We start from the raw sequence: 16874 nt of genomic DNA on the forward strand, positions 1-16874 counted from the left end.
AGAAGCTCTCTACATGGGATTCTTAGTTTCTCAAAACTCAAAATAGAGTGCTGTCCTTCCTTTGCCTTTCCAACCATACAACAGCCAGCTGAAGGTCTGGTGGAAGTTCTGAATCAAACCTAGTCTCCAAACTCAGCAGATCTCCCAAGCCACTTCTTTTGCAGATTTCTCTGCTATAGGCTTCTTGTGAAGTAGCTGAAAGTCTTGGCTGACAGTTTCAGAACTCTCTCTCTCCCTCTCTGCAATCCAAACAATTATTTGTTATATGCCCATTATTCAGTAATGAACATCTTCCTTTATCATGGCTGTGCTTGCCAGAATGAAATAGCACATGCATTTCTGATTTAAGCCATTCTTTACAAGGCTAACTGGAAGCATGTTTACAAAACCATGCATCTCTCAATAAATGACACAAGAAATGTAAAAAAAGGCCAAAAACAGTGTAAAGTACCGACCTCTCTTCTCTTGCTTGTCTTAGCTCCTCTCTTTTGTCTAGATAATTACGACTATGAAACAGAGGTGCACAAAGTTACAGGGAAAATAACTTAAATAAAAAGCAGGAAAAGAAGAACATAGCAAGCAGTGAAAGAAATGAAAGCAGCTAAAGCAAAAGAGCTCAGATTCAAATACATTCTTTGCTAAGAGAAATCTGTGATGATGGGTGTAATTTTTAAATGTCAAGGACACATTGTCACACACACACACCTTTGGTACTACGCTGATAACTGATGTTTTTCATAGGAGAATATGTCACAGAATCCTGGCGTGGGACAAAGGATCGAACCTGTGACCTTGGCATTATGAGCACCATGCTCTAAGCAAATGCCATTAAGTCTCCAACCTGCATCAAGTTTTGACCTGAGCTCTACGTCTTGTGAAAGGTATCAAGATTTATTCAGGTGAAAAGAATTAAGAAAAAAATATTTTTAAAAAATCACACACACAAATATTTGTTCAGGTGTACAGCCACCATACAAATGGCAACAGTTAACACTCAGATGTTTATTTCATGAGGCGATGCTAAAACCAATCTGAGATTCTTTCCAAAGATTATGTAAATTGCACTGTGGGAGGCAGTCTTGAGAATCCATTCTTAGATAGGTGACAGTTAAAGGGCAAGTTCTCACTAACTTATTGTCCGGGTGACATCCCTTCAGATAACCTCAGTACAAAAATATTTCCTTTACATAGAAGATGACCATTTCATTAACAGCCCAGAGGCTGGGGACTCTTTTGTCTCCTTCTGACTTTACTGACTTCTTAGTCGCTGATAAGTTATTGAGCTTTTCTGTTTCATTACAGAACTAGCAAATTATTTTTCTCTTTTGGAAATTATTAGGGCACAATCTTGCACTATGTTAAGCAAATTTACACGCAAATCTCATAACGAAATGATGGTGAAGTAGGTCTCACCAGTTGAACACATTTAATCCTACCAATGTAACTGTGATTTTTCTGCCAAGCAAATCCCATTACTGGGGCGGCGGCGGGGAATCAGCAGCACACAATGAAAACTGATTTTTCATGTTTTTAAATAAGCATTTATCTGTATGTGGTCACAAACAGCTTCTGAAGTAATTAACGTGGTTCAATAGACCTAAGAAAATTGTCGGTGGATTGAAAACTATGAAGACAAGGTATTATATATAATCGACTTTTTATTTTGTTCTGTGTATATTGCAATGTGTTTTTTTTGTTGCTATGGCCGATGGCTGACACAAATAAAGTTTCATTCATTCATTCATTCATTCAGGTATTACCCTGTGAACTGCCCTGAGATCTGTGGGTATATGGCGGTATACAAATTTTAATAATAATAATAATAATAATAATAATAATAATAATAATAATAATATTTCAACTGACTCCGGATACTCCAGCTAATTGTAAGGCTACAGGGATTTAAATGTGTCAAAGCTATGAAGAGCAGTATTTTATGAAATGCACTTCATACTTTCTACTCTGTGACTTGTGGGAATGGAAACTAAGAAATACCCAGACAAATAGGTGGTTTATCACAGGCATAGGCAAACTTGGCCCTTCAAGATGTTTTGAGACTACAATTCCCATCATCCCTGACCACTGGTCCTCTTAGCTAGGGATGATGGGAGTTGTAGTCCCAAAACATCTGGAGGTCCGAGTTTGCCTAAGATGCCACAATTCCAAATTTCTCTTCATGTGCAAATGAGGTCAGGGTGGAGATACTACCATTTAGGAAGACGGATGGAAGGGTGCATATATTGAATACGGCAAATGACTTTTCAACTCTACTTATATCAAGATAACAAATCGTGAAATAATTTTCTGTCTTACTTGAACTTGTTTCTTTCTTCCCGCTCTATCCTTTGCAGCCTCTCCTCCCTCTCCTGACGTCGCCTCTCTCTTTCCGCTGCCAAAGACTCCTGGTGCTGCCGATACGACGATGTAAGTAGACCACCCAAGGATGGCCTGCAGACCAAGGAGAAACCAAGACCACATCGCTTCATATTTTTCAATAAAATAGCTTTTCACCTGTCTACTTTTTCTCATTCTAAATACATATACTGTATCCCATGGGTAGGCAAAGAAAGGCCCGGGGGGCCGGATCCGGCCCAATCGCCTTCTAAATCCGGCCCGCAGAAGGTCCGGGAATCAGTGTGTTTTCACATGAGAAGAATGTGTCCTTTTATTTAAAATGAATCTTTGGGTTATTTGTGGGGCATAGGAATTCGTTCACCCCCCTCCCAAAAAATATAGTCCGGCCCCCCACAAGGTCTGAGGGACAGTGCAGTGGCCCCCTGCTGAAAAAGTTTGCTGACCCCTGCTGTATCCCAGCAGCCTGTCTTTTCCATATGTGACTTACAGCCACTCTGGTTCATGCTAAAAGGTGAATTACCATTTTGCACATACTCTGGTAGGGCTTCTGATTAAAACAACAACAACGACAACGACGACGACAACAACAACAACAACGGCCCAATACAGTATTACACTAAGGGCCAATGGGAAAGGATTACCAGCCATTTCACTGATTTGATCAACCCAAAAGTAAAGACCGCTGGAAACCATTCTCTTTCATTGAAGCAAGCTATTTTCAGGGGTGGTCTTTGGTAATCTTTGCTAATATGGCACTCTGAGCCAGGCCAAGTTTGGCTCCCCCAAATGGGTCGTCTCAATTCTGCACCTTCCCAATTTTGCACCCTCTCGGCTTGACACCCTGTGTGGGGGAACCACCCGCGCTGCCCTAAATCTGATGCTGCTCTTTTGTAACTGCTGGATGCCATACTTCATTCCAGCACAAAGGTTGACAGCAGGGCCGGATTTAGGTTGGATGAGGCCCTAAGCTACTGAAGGTAACGGGGCCCTTTATATGTCCAGCTGCCCTTTGTCAACAACAAATTGTCGCTATTTTTTGTGTTGAATATATGCTATATGGTAATTTATGGACCTAATAGGTATCTAAAGCCATTTGCACGTAACAAAGTACTGTATGTATTTTATCAGAGTGATTAAGAAATTATATTTTAGGAAGCAGGCTAGCAGGCAGGGGCCATTACTTACATTCTAGGAGCCTACACAACAAAAAACACTGTTGCTGTATGTAAGGTAAAGGCAAAGGGATCCCTGACCGTTAGGGTCCAGTCGTGGACGACTCTGGGGTTGCAGCGCTCATCTCGCTTTACTGGCCGAGGGAGCTGGCGTATGGCTTCCGGGTGATGTGGCCAGCATGACTAAGCCTCTTCTGACGAACCAGAGCAGTGCATGGAAATGCCGTTTACCTTCCTGCCAGAGCGGTACCTATTTATCTACTTGCACTTTGACGTGCTTTTGAACTGCTAGGTTGGCAGGAGCAGGGACAGAGCAACGGGAGCTCACTCCGTCGCGGGGATTCGAACCACCAACCTTCTGATTGGCTAGCCCAAGAGGCTCAGTGGTTTAGACCACACCACCACCCGCTGTATCTAGGTTTTATTTTATTTGTTTTTTATCTTATGTTTTGGAAATGTACATCCAGTGGGTTTTTTCCTTTAAAATTTTTTGGGGTCCCCAAGAGAGTGGGGCCCTAAGCTATAGCTTGTTTAGCTTATACGTAAATCCGGCACTGGTTGTCAGCCACTGGCTAGGAGTGGCACCACTATGACTTCGCAGCTTCTAGGGAGCGGTTGGAAGCTATGTCCATTCTCAGAGAGGAAGGCATTGCAAGGCAACATCTGAGATGGGCCCTTATGGACTCAGGCATTGCTTTGCAAAGGTGGGTGTGGCGACTGCCGCACAGATGTCTTTCTTACATCTATGCCTTTGCCATAACTTGATGTTATTCGTATTTTTTTTTATTTAATACCCTTCCGTAACTCACATACCAGTGTGCAATCCAAAAAATCAAAACAGCTAACACAAGAATAAAATGATAAAAGCCCATTAAGAAAACTGCTTATTAGCAGTTTTCAGGCAAAGCAGCACCCCGCTGGAATGACAGAGACAAAACATGCAAGTTAAAGCAAGACAAAGAAGGAAGTTATTGTTATGGCTGAACTGAAACTGCTAAATGTTTTCCATGACCACTTTCTGAAGTGCTGAGAATTACATCCCTGTTTCAATTAATTTTGGCCCTCCCTCTAAACGTGCTTGCTTACTCATTTAAATTGGCCTCACTTTTGGTAACATTATCACATAGCTAAATCGGATTGCAGTATCATGGTATCATCCTTTCAGTACTTGATTCCTAATTGGGTGGGATTCCCCCAATGTGACCAATACAGGAAATTGCAAGGGGCAACCCCGGGGGGTGGGGGGGTCGCTGCATGACACATAGAATAAAAAAGTGAGGCTCTTTTTCTAGAATCAACAGTGGAATAAAAGGCTCACTGCTGGCTATGTGATTTGAACTTTGATACAGCCATCTGTTAAAATGTAATCAAAGGACCACATGTAACTGTACTCTCTGAAATCAAGGGTGGTCCCTTTTTCCTTACAGGACGTTACCTAAAAGCTCCAATTCCAGGAAAAGAAATCAAGATGGGCCATTTCAGAAGGGCTTATCAAATTCTTGCTTTGGAGTCTCAAGATTGCTGCCCCTGTAATTAGTGCGTGCATTTTTACAGATATTTGTAAGTGAAAGCAGATGGCCAGGAGGTTCTCCTGACCTATTTCATCAAGGCATTCGCAATATCCCAAGTTTGGAATGAAAGGGTTAGCTGGGGAGAAAGGAGGAATTGCAGCCCCCTTCTCTAAAAACAAAATAAGCTAGGTGATCATTGCCACTATTTTAAAACACTTTGGCTTGTAGATGTGCATACAAATATTCAGTTACGCAAGACGTGACAGCTTTTGCCCCACTGGCAGCAGATCAATGCAAGTAGGATTTCAACAATTTCTGCGCATTGAATTCGAATCTGTTACATCCCACGTGGATAAACATTACATAAGGGGGTATAAAACCCAATATCCCGTAAACCTTGTTTCTGGCACGAAATTACAGATGCAATATCATTGTCCGACTGTTGTCAAGCTAGGTCTGAGCTAAAAAGGTTGTGAAACGTTCATCAGACAACAAAAGCAACCCACTTTATCACTGGCTTTTCAAGGTGGCACTGTCAAAGGGGGCGAAAACCTTTGCCTAGTTCCAAAGGTCATAAAGAAGAATGAGGGGGCTGCTTCTGCAGGGAATCTCTTCCCTGCTCATCATTTTATAAGAGATTCCCCATCTTAAAAGAGGCGAATCCTTCTACTCTCTTGGCAAACTGCCTCCAAATGGCAGGGGGTGGGCAAGAATTGTGCTGCTTCCTTTAAATTGGCAAAAAACCCACCTTGCAAATACACCATTTAAACAAGGCAACTGGCACAGGAACAAGGGAAATGGCTATAATCCCAATAAAGGTAAAGTTAAAGGGACCCCTGACCATTAGGTCCAGTCGTGGCTGACTCTGGGGTTGCGGAGCTCATCTCGCTTTATTGGCTGAGGGAGCCGGCGTAAAGCTTCCGGGTCATGTGGCCAGCATGACTAAGTCACTTCTGGCGAACCAGAGCAGCGCACAGAAACGCCGTTTACCTTCCCGCCGGAGCGGTACCTATTTATCTACTTGCACTTTGACGTGCTTTCAAACTGCTAGGTTGGCAGGAGCAGGGACTGAGCAACGGGAGCTCACCCTGTCGCGGGGATTTGAACCGCCGACCTTCTGATCGGCAAGTCCTAGGCTCTGTGGTTTAACCCACAGTGCCTCCCATGTCCCTATAATCCCAATAGCCTTATACTAAGCTAGACTGTATGTCCATCCAGCACAGGATTGTTGGCACAAACTGGCAGCAGCTCTCCTGGGTTTAAGGCAGAGGATTAAACCTAGGACCTTCTGCATAAAAGGAGTTGCTCTACAACTCTTCCCCAAAGACAATCCCTCTCATGCTTTGATAAATGACAAATGACAACAAAGCGAGGCAACACACTTCTGACTGGTTGGACCCTTGGGATCAGTCCAGAAAGCACAACCCTCATTCTCGCTCAGCAACATTTGTTCTGACTGCACTAAGTACATGGTTCCTGATTGACTTGGATCAGAGGTAGGTTTAGGGGAGCACGACTGGTTCAGTCGCACTGGGCATAGAGCCTCAGGGAAAAGGGTGGCGCTGTGGTCTAGACCACTGAGCCTCTTGGGCTTGCCAACTGGAAGGTCGACGGTCTGAATCCGCACGACAGGGTGAGCTCCCGTTGCTCTGTCCCAGCTTCTGCCAGCCTAGCATGTCGAAAGCACACCAGTGCAAGTAGATAAATAGGTATCGCTGTGACAGAAAAGTAAACGGCATTTCCGTTTGCCCTGGTTTCTGTCACGGTGTTCCGTTGTGCCAGAAGCTGTTTAGTCATGCTGGCCACATGGCCCGGGAAGCTGTCTGTGCACAAACGCCGGCTCCCTCAGCCTGAAAGCAAGGTGAGTGCCGCGGCCCCATAGTTGCCTTTGACTGGACTTAACTGTCCAGGAGTTCTTTACCTTTACCTTTTTTAAAATTAGAGCCTCAGGGGCACCACAATGATGATGTAGAATGCAAGGGGGGGGCACAGGGTTTGCACAGGGCACTGCTGAAATTTTAGATCCCAAGGTCCACCAATGCTCGGATTATCCCAGGAAGAAAATGATAAGGGGGAACGGAAAGATTAGGGTTAAAAATGGTACCAAAGTAGTAGCAGATGGTGCAGACAATGGCTACAAACAACTTAGAAAAAAGGCAAAGCCAAGTAATTTTCAGGAACCATTTCATCCCTCACACAAACACAACAGGACCTCTAGTGTTTTGCAAAACTTGTGAACCCTACAATACCCTTGTTAATTTCAGGATGGCGCTACATGTTACTGATGGCATAGTGATATCATTGAAAACAGTGTTTGCACACAGACTTGCCCCTTTGTCCCCAGAAATGCATCTCTCCTGGCGATGTAGAAATCCAGTTACAGGCTGGCAAGATTGCTTCCTTTTCTTTTGCTTAATAAGAAGTCACAGTCACAAAGGTGGAGCTGTAAATGTGCCAGTATCTCTCTACAACCAGCAACATAAGATTGCACTGCACTTAGAACTTGTCCGGTAGGATCCCCCAAGTACATTTCATAAACACATTTATAAACACAACGATTTCTTTTTTTGGGGGGCGTGGAGTGGGGTAGGTTGCAGAGAAATGAGGCCAGCCTTGTAGTGCAACAGCTGGTGCGAGCTGTTTCTGAATTTGCACTGTGAAGGAATCGGCCTTGACTCTCCTTGACTGCTTGTGTATATAATGGGAATGTATGTCTTGCTTATATGGCTTGTTGAGAAGTGCATGGTTAGCTTGAAACTCTAGCATGTGCCCTGAGTCTACTGTGACATCAAGGCATAGGCGACTGCCACTGCTGATGTGTCTAACAACACATGTCTCTCTGAGGGTGGGAAATTTTAAAGCTCTAAGCTTCCCAAGGGAGGAGCGCAACTGACAGGTGACATTTAAACACACAGACAGACAGGAGGTGAGCAGATCAAGGGTATCTTACATGATATAGAGAAGATTTGGGATTTCAAGGTTTCAAGGGACAAAGGCTGACTTGTGAGCTTAGGTAGGTTCAGGGTCTGAATAGATATGGGCAAGTGGATATCTTTAACCGATTTTACTCTGCTTTTTCTCCAAAGGAAATATCTGAGGTTTTTTTGTTATATTGGGCATCTCATTTCTTTCTAACATTTATATGTATTATACTGTTTCGAGGGCTTTTGGGGCTGTTTACTTCTTTAGTCAAGTGGTGCATACATTTTATTAAAGTGAAATAGTACTCTTTTTTTCATCTAGTAAATGCAGTTCTTGTTTCATAATCCCTTTGTGGTCTCAGCTTATTCTAAACACTTCCATGCTTAGAGCTTCAACATCATGCTGCCTAAGGAGGTTTCAGAGAGATCCCAGGGAGATTTTGGAGGCTGTTTGATAAGTGGCAGCTTGGTAAATAGTCTCTCATCTGGTGGCGAGGGTGAGACCACTGTGGCCTGGTCTCCAGGAAAACATGGACCCATGGAGGGCTGGGCTGTGTCTGTCTGTCTGTCTCTTTCTGGGGCACACAAAACCCAACAAGCATTTCCCCCCCACAAAGAATAAAAGTTACAATAATAACAAAATATTTAAACCACAGAATTTAAAAAGAATTGTATAAAAGCGGTCAGCAAACATAAAGCAAACGCAAACTTAGCTGGCAGAGATACAACAGGCCGCATCAAAAGCTCAGGAAAGCTAAAACACATTTGTCTGGCAACCAAATGGCTCAAGGTAGGCACCAGGTGAGCATCATGGGAGAACCTTCCATAGTTGAGGTGGAGCCACCTAAAAGGGACCACCCCACCTGTAAAGGAGTCCAAGCAGTTCTTCAGGTACCCTGGTCCCAAGTTGTGAAGGGCTTTAAGGATCAACCAAGCACTTTAAACTGAATTGGGAGCCTTGCACATCTGCACTGTGATCATAACACCCACTTCCAGTTTCAGAAGTTCATTAACTCTTAACATACTACCTTGAGTATAAATTAAACAACTAACCACTGTTCCTCTCCAATTATGGGTTTAAGTGCTTTTGAGGCATAATTCTTCCAATGTTTCTACAATAACTTTTACAATGCTCAAAGAATGGGATTATTTCTCCCAGTGGCTCCACCTGAGGCTAATAGGTGGCCTGATTTGGATTGGAGTGGATTGGATTTTGGGGGGAAGGGAAGGAGGGGAAAGAACGATTAACTCTTTGCTACTTCCTAATTGGGGAACTGTTCCTCTTGCATTTTATGGCCTTTTGGTCAATGTTCTTTCTTTTCATTATATTTTATGTTTATTATCTTGTTTTCCTATTCTGCAAGAATACACTCATAAGATTATAACATCACCCACTTCCCTGGACGAGAAAACCTTTTCTCCCCGCCCCTCTCTCTCTGTGTAAATACCTTTTTGCAAAATAGCAACACTCCAGCATGTTGTAAAATAAAGTTTTGGCATAAGAAAACATTTTCTTCTTTTCACATACCCCTAGAACTGTGAAAATACCACCTTCCAATTTGACACTCTGTGATTTGGGGGCTCTTCCAGAATTTGTATGTGTCTGTGAAATTATTTCAAAGGCTGAGGTGGGGAACTTTCTGGTGAGTTGAGGTTAACTTTGTTTCACTGCTGCGGAAAACCTCCTAGCAGCAACCACATCCTGATCTCATTTCATGGCACTAGGGGCACGTGAGAGGAGATTTGCTGCTGCTCTATTAAGCAGTGACAAAATAAAAGTTCAAGAAAGAAGATAATGACTTTTGTAAATCAAGAAAATCTTTAATTAAAAAAAATATATTAATAGCCCACGAAACAAACTCCTAGACAAAAGTGATCTTGTATAGTAATGCTGTTAAAGTTATGTATTACTGTATTGCATTTGCATATAAATAAAATATAACAAAAAATCCAACAGAAAAAAGAAAGAAATAAGATAATGGCTGCCAGTAATGATTAATTAATTTGTTATTTATATCATACCCTTCAGCAATGGATGGGTAACAATCAAATACACTGGCAAGCCCCCTCTCAACTTGCAAATTATTCTCTCTGTCTGAAATCTTTCCACTGCCACTACCACCACATCTTTCATAGAATCGCAAGAGTTGAACGATGCCTTGAAGGTAATCCAATCCAATTCACTGCCTAGTGCAGGAAAGCCAAATCTAGACCAACCTGGATCCATTGCTGAACTCTTCTAGGAATGTAACTCTATAAACCACTTTGAAACCAGATTCGGTCAAGGAAAGCACATCAAAATTTAACTTATTTTCAATTAATTAATCTATTTTTTGTTCACGCTGTTTTCTTACCAACCTCTCAATTTTGGCCTCTTCGGGTGGCGATGCAGCATGGCGAGAATTGGGTGTTGTAGGTGTACTTAATCCAGAATGAGGTAACGTGGAAGAACAGGAGTTGTTGCTGTAGCCACTGTACCTGAAGTTGACAGAAGCGGAAAAGGTCACTTCATAAACAGGTCAACAACATGCTGTTTTCATTAATGCACTACAAAAGGATCCCTCGGTTAATAGTGTGCTAGAGGTCCACAGAGAAAAACAAACCACCCAGTCAGTACAAATGCATTTGTAATATTCAGCACTGTTTGGTTTTTGTTGTCCCGTCACAAAATTCACAATTGGCAGAATTCCAGTTTAAATCTGCCAAATCTATGCATCCTTGGCTGTCCGGTCAACCACCGCTCATCCTCCAACTCTCGCTTTCCTGCTCACATCATTTCTACTAATAGTGCACAATCCCTCACATCTCTAGACCCTATTTAGGGTGTTGTGGGTTTTTTTGCCCCAGTCCTATCATCTCTGCCCCGCTGCAATTTTGTTTCTCTGCCACCCAGTGTTTTATCAGGTTCCTGTTTTTCTGACAACACTTTATGTTATGTACTGAAGTCCTCACCCTGGGCCAGCAGGGGGATACTGTAGATAGTTATGCAAATAAGGGATCGAAAGTGACGTTCAGTGATTGGATAGTTTTAGAAAATTGTTACAGTTACATTGTAAAGGCAAAGGTAAAGGGACCCCTGACCATTAGGTCCAGTCATGACCGACTCTGGGGTTGCGGCACTCATCTCGCTTTATTGGCCGAGGGAGCCGGCGTAAAGCTTCTGGTCATGTGGCCAGAATGACTAAGCCGCTTCTGGTGAACCAGAGCAGCACACGGAAACGCCGTTCCCCTTCCCACCAGAGCAGTACCTATTTATCTACTTGCACTTTGACGTGCTTTCAAACTGCTAGGTGGGCAGGAGCAGGGACCGAGCAACGGGAGCTCACCCCGTCACGGGGATTCGAACTGCCAACCTTCTGATCAGCAAGTCCTAGGCTCTTGCCACCTGCGTTACATTGTACTGGAGCTCTATATAAGCAGGCTGACTGAACCCTTCAGTTCAGTTCTGTTCTGGCCTGTGAATAAACAAGAGCTGTTTGAAGAATTGCTGTGTCATCTGATATGTTCACCCAGAACTTAACACTTTACCTTGTCCCATTTGCCTTCACCATAGTGTCTTCTGATCAGCCTTCACAGTACTCTTCTCTCCATTTCTCCTTGACAGGATTCCCTCCTGATCTTAAGGCACGATGGCCTTTCTTCAAGGCTCCCTCACAGATTAGCACTGACAACTGCAATGTGCTCTACGTGGGGCTACCTTTGAAGGTGACCTGGAAACTACAACTAATCCAGAATGCAGCAGCTAGACTGGTGACTGGGAGCAGCCGCCAAGACCATATAACACCGGTCCTGAAAGACCTACACTGGCTCCCAGTACGTTTCCGAGCACAATTCAAAGTGTTGGTGCTGACCTTTAAAGCCCTAAATGGCCTCGGCCCAGTATACCCGAAGGAGCATCTCCACCCCCATCATTCAGCCCAGACACTGAGGTCAAGCTCCGAGGATCTTCTGACGGTTCCCTCACTGCGAGAAGTGAAGGTTCTGCAGAGGACATTCTTGGCAGTGGCGCCCGCCCTGTGGAATGTCCTCCCATCGGATGTCAAGGAAATAAACAACTATCTGACTTTTAGAAGACATCTGAAAGCAGACCTGTGCTGTAAGCTGCCCAGAGTGGCAGGAGAAACCCAGCCAGATGGGTGGGGTATAAATAATAAAATGATGATGATGATGATGATGACCTTCTTCCTGTACCAGTACTGCATCTCCTCTGCCCTTTCCCTCATTACTCCTCCACCTACAAACACATCCCCTCCCACATCCCTACGGCAACCATGCTGTGTTGTTACATCACATCACCAAGGAAGCCATTTTGTGACTGGTGCCTACAGAAGTTTCTCAAGATTCAAAATGTGCTCTTGGGTTAGCGGATAAAGGAGCCCCCTGTTTTTAATGCAGAGAGAAACTAAAAGTGATACGCAGCATTCTCTTATGCACAATCACAGAGAAATAAGGAGCAAAACAGAAGAAAGCTTCTCCCTGGGAGCCCATATGTTCGCACAGTCTGGTTCCAGGTAAGCCATAGGGGACTTATCATCGTGGTAAGACCAGGCAATGGTGTGTTGCATGAGAAAACTGAAACTCAATCCAAAGCGCGCTTGCACATGTGCGCGCGCACACACACACACAAACACAACCAGCACCATTACTATAAAGCCTACTTATGTATAGCCTTTTTTTTTCCACAAGTGGGTAAGATCGTGTACAAGTATCTGCAGAACAGCACTAGCACCTATTTTCCTGTTCCACGTATATTATATCAATTCAGACCTTATGGTGAAAGGTGGGCAAGAATGTGTCTATTGGGGAAAACTGCAAACAAAAATGTGTATCTGAATGATGATGAATCTTCATGAGGACTTAAAAACAAACATCCTAAACTGATGTGGAAATGTGGAGAACTGAACTTAAGGGCATAAAACAAAAAACAAAAGCTGAGAAAAATCAGAATTGTCAGATTCACTGAACTCTACCCCCAGGTGCACTGAGGAACTATATCAGGTGTCAGCAAACTTTTTCAGCAGGGGGCCCGGTCCACTGTCCCTCAGACTTTGTGGGGGGGCTGGACTATATTTTTTTTGGGGAAAGGAATGAATTCCTACGCCTCACAAATAACCCAGAGATGAATTTTAAATAAAAGGACACATTCTACTCATGTAAAAACCGGGCCATCCGCAGGCCGGATTTAGAAGGCGATTGGGCCATATCCAGCCCCTGGGCCTTAGTTTGCCTACCCATGAACTATACAGTGGTAACTCGGGTTACATACGCTTCAGGTTACATACGCTTCAGGTTACAGACTCCACTAACCCAGAAATAGTGCTTCAGGTTAGGAACTTTGCTTCAGGATGAAAACAGAAATCGTGCTCCGGCGGCAGCAGGAGGCCCCATTAGCTAAAGTGGTGCTTCAGGTTAAGAACAGTTTCAGGTTAAGAACAGACCTCCGGAACGAATTAAGTACTTAACCTGAGGTACCACTGTACTAACACCACAATATCATGCATGCATTCTGCCAAAGTGGGATAAAAATACTATCAATCAGATTACATATTTTAAAGGCATACCTCAAATCACAATCAAATGATCTCTAAACTACTTACATGCTAACAATCCTGTACATGCTTACTTGGAAGTAAGTCCTCTTTGGGAAGTTTTTGCATTGTCCATTTGCCTTTTTGAGAGGTGGGTCCTTTAACATCCAGCCACACAGGTGATATAGTGGTATTTTCGGGGGGGGGGAAATAACTTTTAGGGTTTATCTGATTTCAGATGAACTCACCACACAGAAGATATATCCTGCTTGATAGGAAGGGCAGAGGGTGATGAGGGGAAATAGTAGATCTTTGAACTACAGATATGCCAGTGATTAGAAAAATGAGACTGGTTTTAGGAAAGAAAAATGTGCACTTAAGGGTAGGAGAAAACGGCAATTCTTGGGATCTCAGGGATTCCCCATCGCCTGGTGTCCAGAGAACTCACTTGTCACCTATGGGCTAAAACAGGCTGGGTCATCTCACAGAAATCACTTAGAGCAGCCTTTCTCAACCTGTGGCTCCCCAGATGTTGTTGAACTACAACTCCCATCACCTCTAGCTAGCAAGGCCAGAGCTCAGGGATGATGGGAGTTGTAGTCCAACAACATCTGGGGACCCACAAGTTGAGAACCGCTGACTTAGAGGTTTGCTGGCACATTTTGCTTTGCGTCTTCTATCCCATGAGGCCTAGCAACTTGCCTCTTTTAAAGAAAAGAAAGCTCACTATACAACGCCCCTTCTGGCTATGGGCCTGGTACATCAGTACCTTGCTATTAGTGTCCATGAATTCAATGCTTCAGATATTGGGGGAATAAAGCATGGTGTTAACCATGGGGTCTTATCTGATATTATTTTTTATTGGACCAGCAAGGCTTTCATGACTACAGTGGTAGCTCTGATTACAAACTTAATTCGTTCCGGAGGTCTGTTCTTAAGCTGAAACCGTTCTTATCCTGAGGCGTGCTTTCGCTAATGGGGCCTCCCACTGCGCACGCTCCTCTGGCGCACGATTTCCATTCGCATCCTGGGGCAAAGTTTGTAACCAGGAGCAGCTACTTCCGGGTTAGCGGAGTTCGTAACCTGAAGCGTTTGTAACCAGAGGTACCACTGGATATGACAGTATTCTGGTATAAGGAATCAAAATGCTGAAGGTCAGGAAAGGAAAGGAAAGGAAGACATTAAATTCAGTAGCATCCCATAACAAGGAAATAATATTGTATGAAGAAGAATCACCCACCTAAGAGAAGACAAAGAGTGGAAATTAAAAGGATCGAAGGAGTCAGAAAATTTGTTCACAGGCAGGTTTTCAGAAGGACTGCAGGAGAAAGGAGAAACAATTACTACAGATGTGTTTGACAGGGGGAAAAAGAATACCCGCTGAGCAACTATGAAATATGTATGGAAGAAGTACAGTTTGCTCACTTATACTCGGTTGTACCTTGGTTAACATTGCTGTGGCATACAGAAAAAAGGAGAACAGAATTCTAATACAATCCATGGTTCAGATATCAAGCTTATGGTCCGGAGGAGGTTAAGCAGGAATGATGACAAAATAAGGAATAAACCATGAACAATTGCACCGAGAGGCTCTCTAGACTCCCAATTGTCACCTCCACTATTTTGGGAGAAACAGTTGGAAAAGAATCTCAGCATGTGAGGAACTGCTTATCTAGACAGAGCCAAAGACCTCTTGGTAAGGGAAGGCTGAGAAAGAAAAGCTTGCGTTGAACCTACACATATAAATATAACATGACCTCAAATCAACTGATCTCCAATCCTTCCTTTTGTGCCACTACCCCTGAGGTAGATTATATTGTGTGCCTATGGGAGAGAACTGAACTTTTATTTTAGTTTTTGGATAGTGCCAAAATGTTGAGGTTTATAGTTATTATTATTATGTATAATTACAGGTGTACAGCGGTTTGAATCCCTGCGATGGGGTGAGCTCCCATTGCTCGGTCCCTGCTCCTGCCAACCTAGCAGTTCGAAAGCACGTCAAAGTGCAAGTAGATTAATAGGTACCGCTCCGGCAGGAAGGTAAACAGCATTTCCGTGTGCTGCTCTGGTTCGTCAGAAGCGGCTTAGTCATGCTGGCCACATAACCTGGAAGCTGTACAGCGGCTCCCTCAGCCAGTAAAGCGAGATGAGCGCCACAACCCCAGAGTCGTCCGCAACTGGACCTAATGGTCAGGGGTCCCTTTACCTTTACGTATATATATGATAATACTGAAGCATGTGTTGAGCTGAATCTGTGTGGGGTCCAATGCAAACATATGAACTTTGAACAGGGGTAGGTATGCTATAGGGGCACACTTGGCTGGTTTGATCCCAATCCCCCACTGCGCACAGGATCTGAAATGTCTACTTGGGACAAAGTTTGGAGGTAAAATGGGCAAAATAATGACAGGAGAAGTCCAAGTAAGAAACTACCCAAAATGATGTCCTGGCATGGTAACCATTCATATAGAACATCGATGTCCAACAGGTCGACCGCGATCGACAGGTAGACCCTTGAGCGATCGTGGTCAATCGCATGACCCTTACCGATCGCAGGAATAAAAGCAATGTATAATAATGAATGTTTGCTTCCTCTGCTCCCGCCCTTGCTCTGTCCCAACGTTGCGTCTAAAGGGCGTTTTTTAATAGTTTGCTTCCGACCTTAGTTGGCCTTATTGTTTTATGCACTTGTTAGAGCCGTAGTTAATTCTTGGCTCCCCTCCCCCCCAGAAAGCTCAACAACTTTTGCCTCTCTCCCCTTCCACGCCCCCCCCCCATCCTCCCTCCAATAACAATGGCTAGATCCATGCCAGTTTTATTTATACTGGGAGTAGATAGCGGTCTCTTGGGAGTTGGACGTCCCGGATATAGAATATTTCTTGAACATCACATTCCAATTATCTCACAGACTATTTTATGAAACTCTTGAGAAGTGCTACCTGTGTTCCCTAATCCCTTCTGTTTCCTTCTCTTTAACAGGTGCTGGAGGTGCTTCAAGATCATAGGAGAACAGATGAAAGGGGCTGTGTGGGACGTAAGGTAATTTATCGACAGTTGGGGATGCCTTTGGTGTGACGGATGATGAATTCTGGGAAGAGTTGATGGATACAGATGAGGGTGATGAATGGAGAGAACAATGGTGTGAAGCAAATGGATCAGGCACAGGGCATGATGATGAGTTCTTGGGTGAATTCTCTGCCCTAAAGCCCACAGGAAGCCTCTCATCCTGAGAAAATACACCTGAGGTGGCGGAAGTCTCAGAACTCTGTGAACCATGTCCAACCTCCTGTCCTTCTGGAAGTCTTCTGGGAAGGGAAAGGAGGAAAGGCAGAACAGGAGAGGAAAGAAAATGGCGTTAATGGAAGCATTGGAATAGATAGGTTAATG

General features: G+C 43.8%; 1 protein-coding gene across 16 annotated transcripts in view; it reads right to left on the reverse strand.

Moving 5' to 3' along the window:
* The window catches only part of FHOD3 (formin homology 2 domain containing 3), a 331840-nt gene that overhangs the window by 69126 nt on the left and 245840 nt on the right, over positions 1 to 16874 (reverse strand). For 7 of the 16 annotated variants that reach the window (XM_053360836.1, XM_053360827.1, XM_053360830.1 and 4 more), the window contains 5 exons: positions 16427 to 16792; positions 14728 to 14805; positions 10318 to 10437; positions 2314 to 2448; positions 456 to 506 (listed from right to left, as the gene is read on the reverse strand). In XM_053360836.1, the coding sequence (XP_053216811.1) occupies positions 456 to 506; positions 2314 to 2448; positions 10318 to 10437; positions 14728 to 14805; positions 16427 to 16792 (750 nt within the window). The remainder of the gene's footprint in view (positions 1 to 455; positions 507 to 2313; positions 2449 to 10317; positions 10438 to 14727; positions 14806 to 16426; positions 16793 to 16874) is intronic. The other 9 variants (XM_053360833.1, XM_053360835.1, XM_053360832.1 and 6 more) reach the window with 6 other exon arrangements.

Source organism: Podarcis raffonei, chromosome 13 (assembly GCF_027172205.1).
Source record: "Podarcis raffonei isolate rPodRaf1 chromosome 13, rPodRaf1.pri, whole genome shotgun sequence".
NCBI classification, from domain to species: domain Eukaryota; kingdom Metazoa; phylum Chordata; class Lepidosauria; order Squamata; family Lacertidae; genus Podarcis; species Podarcis raffonei.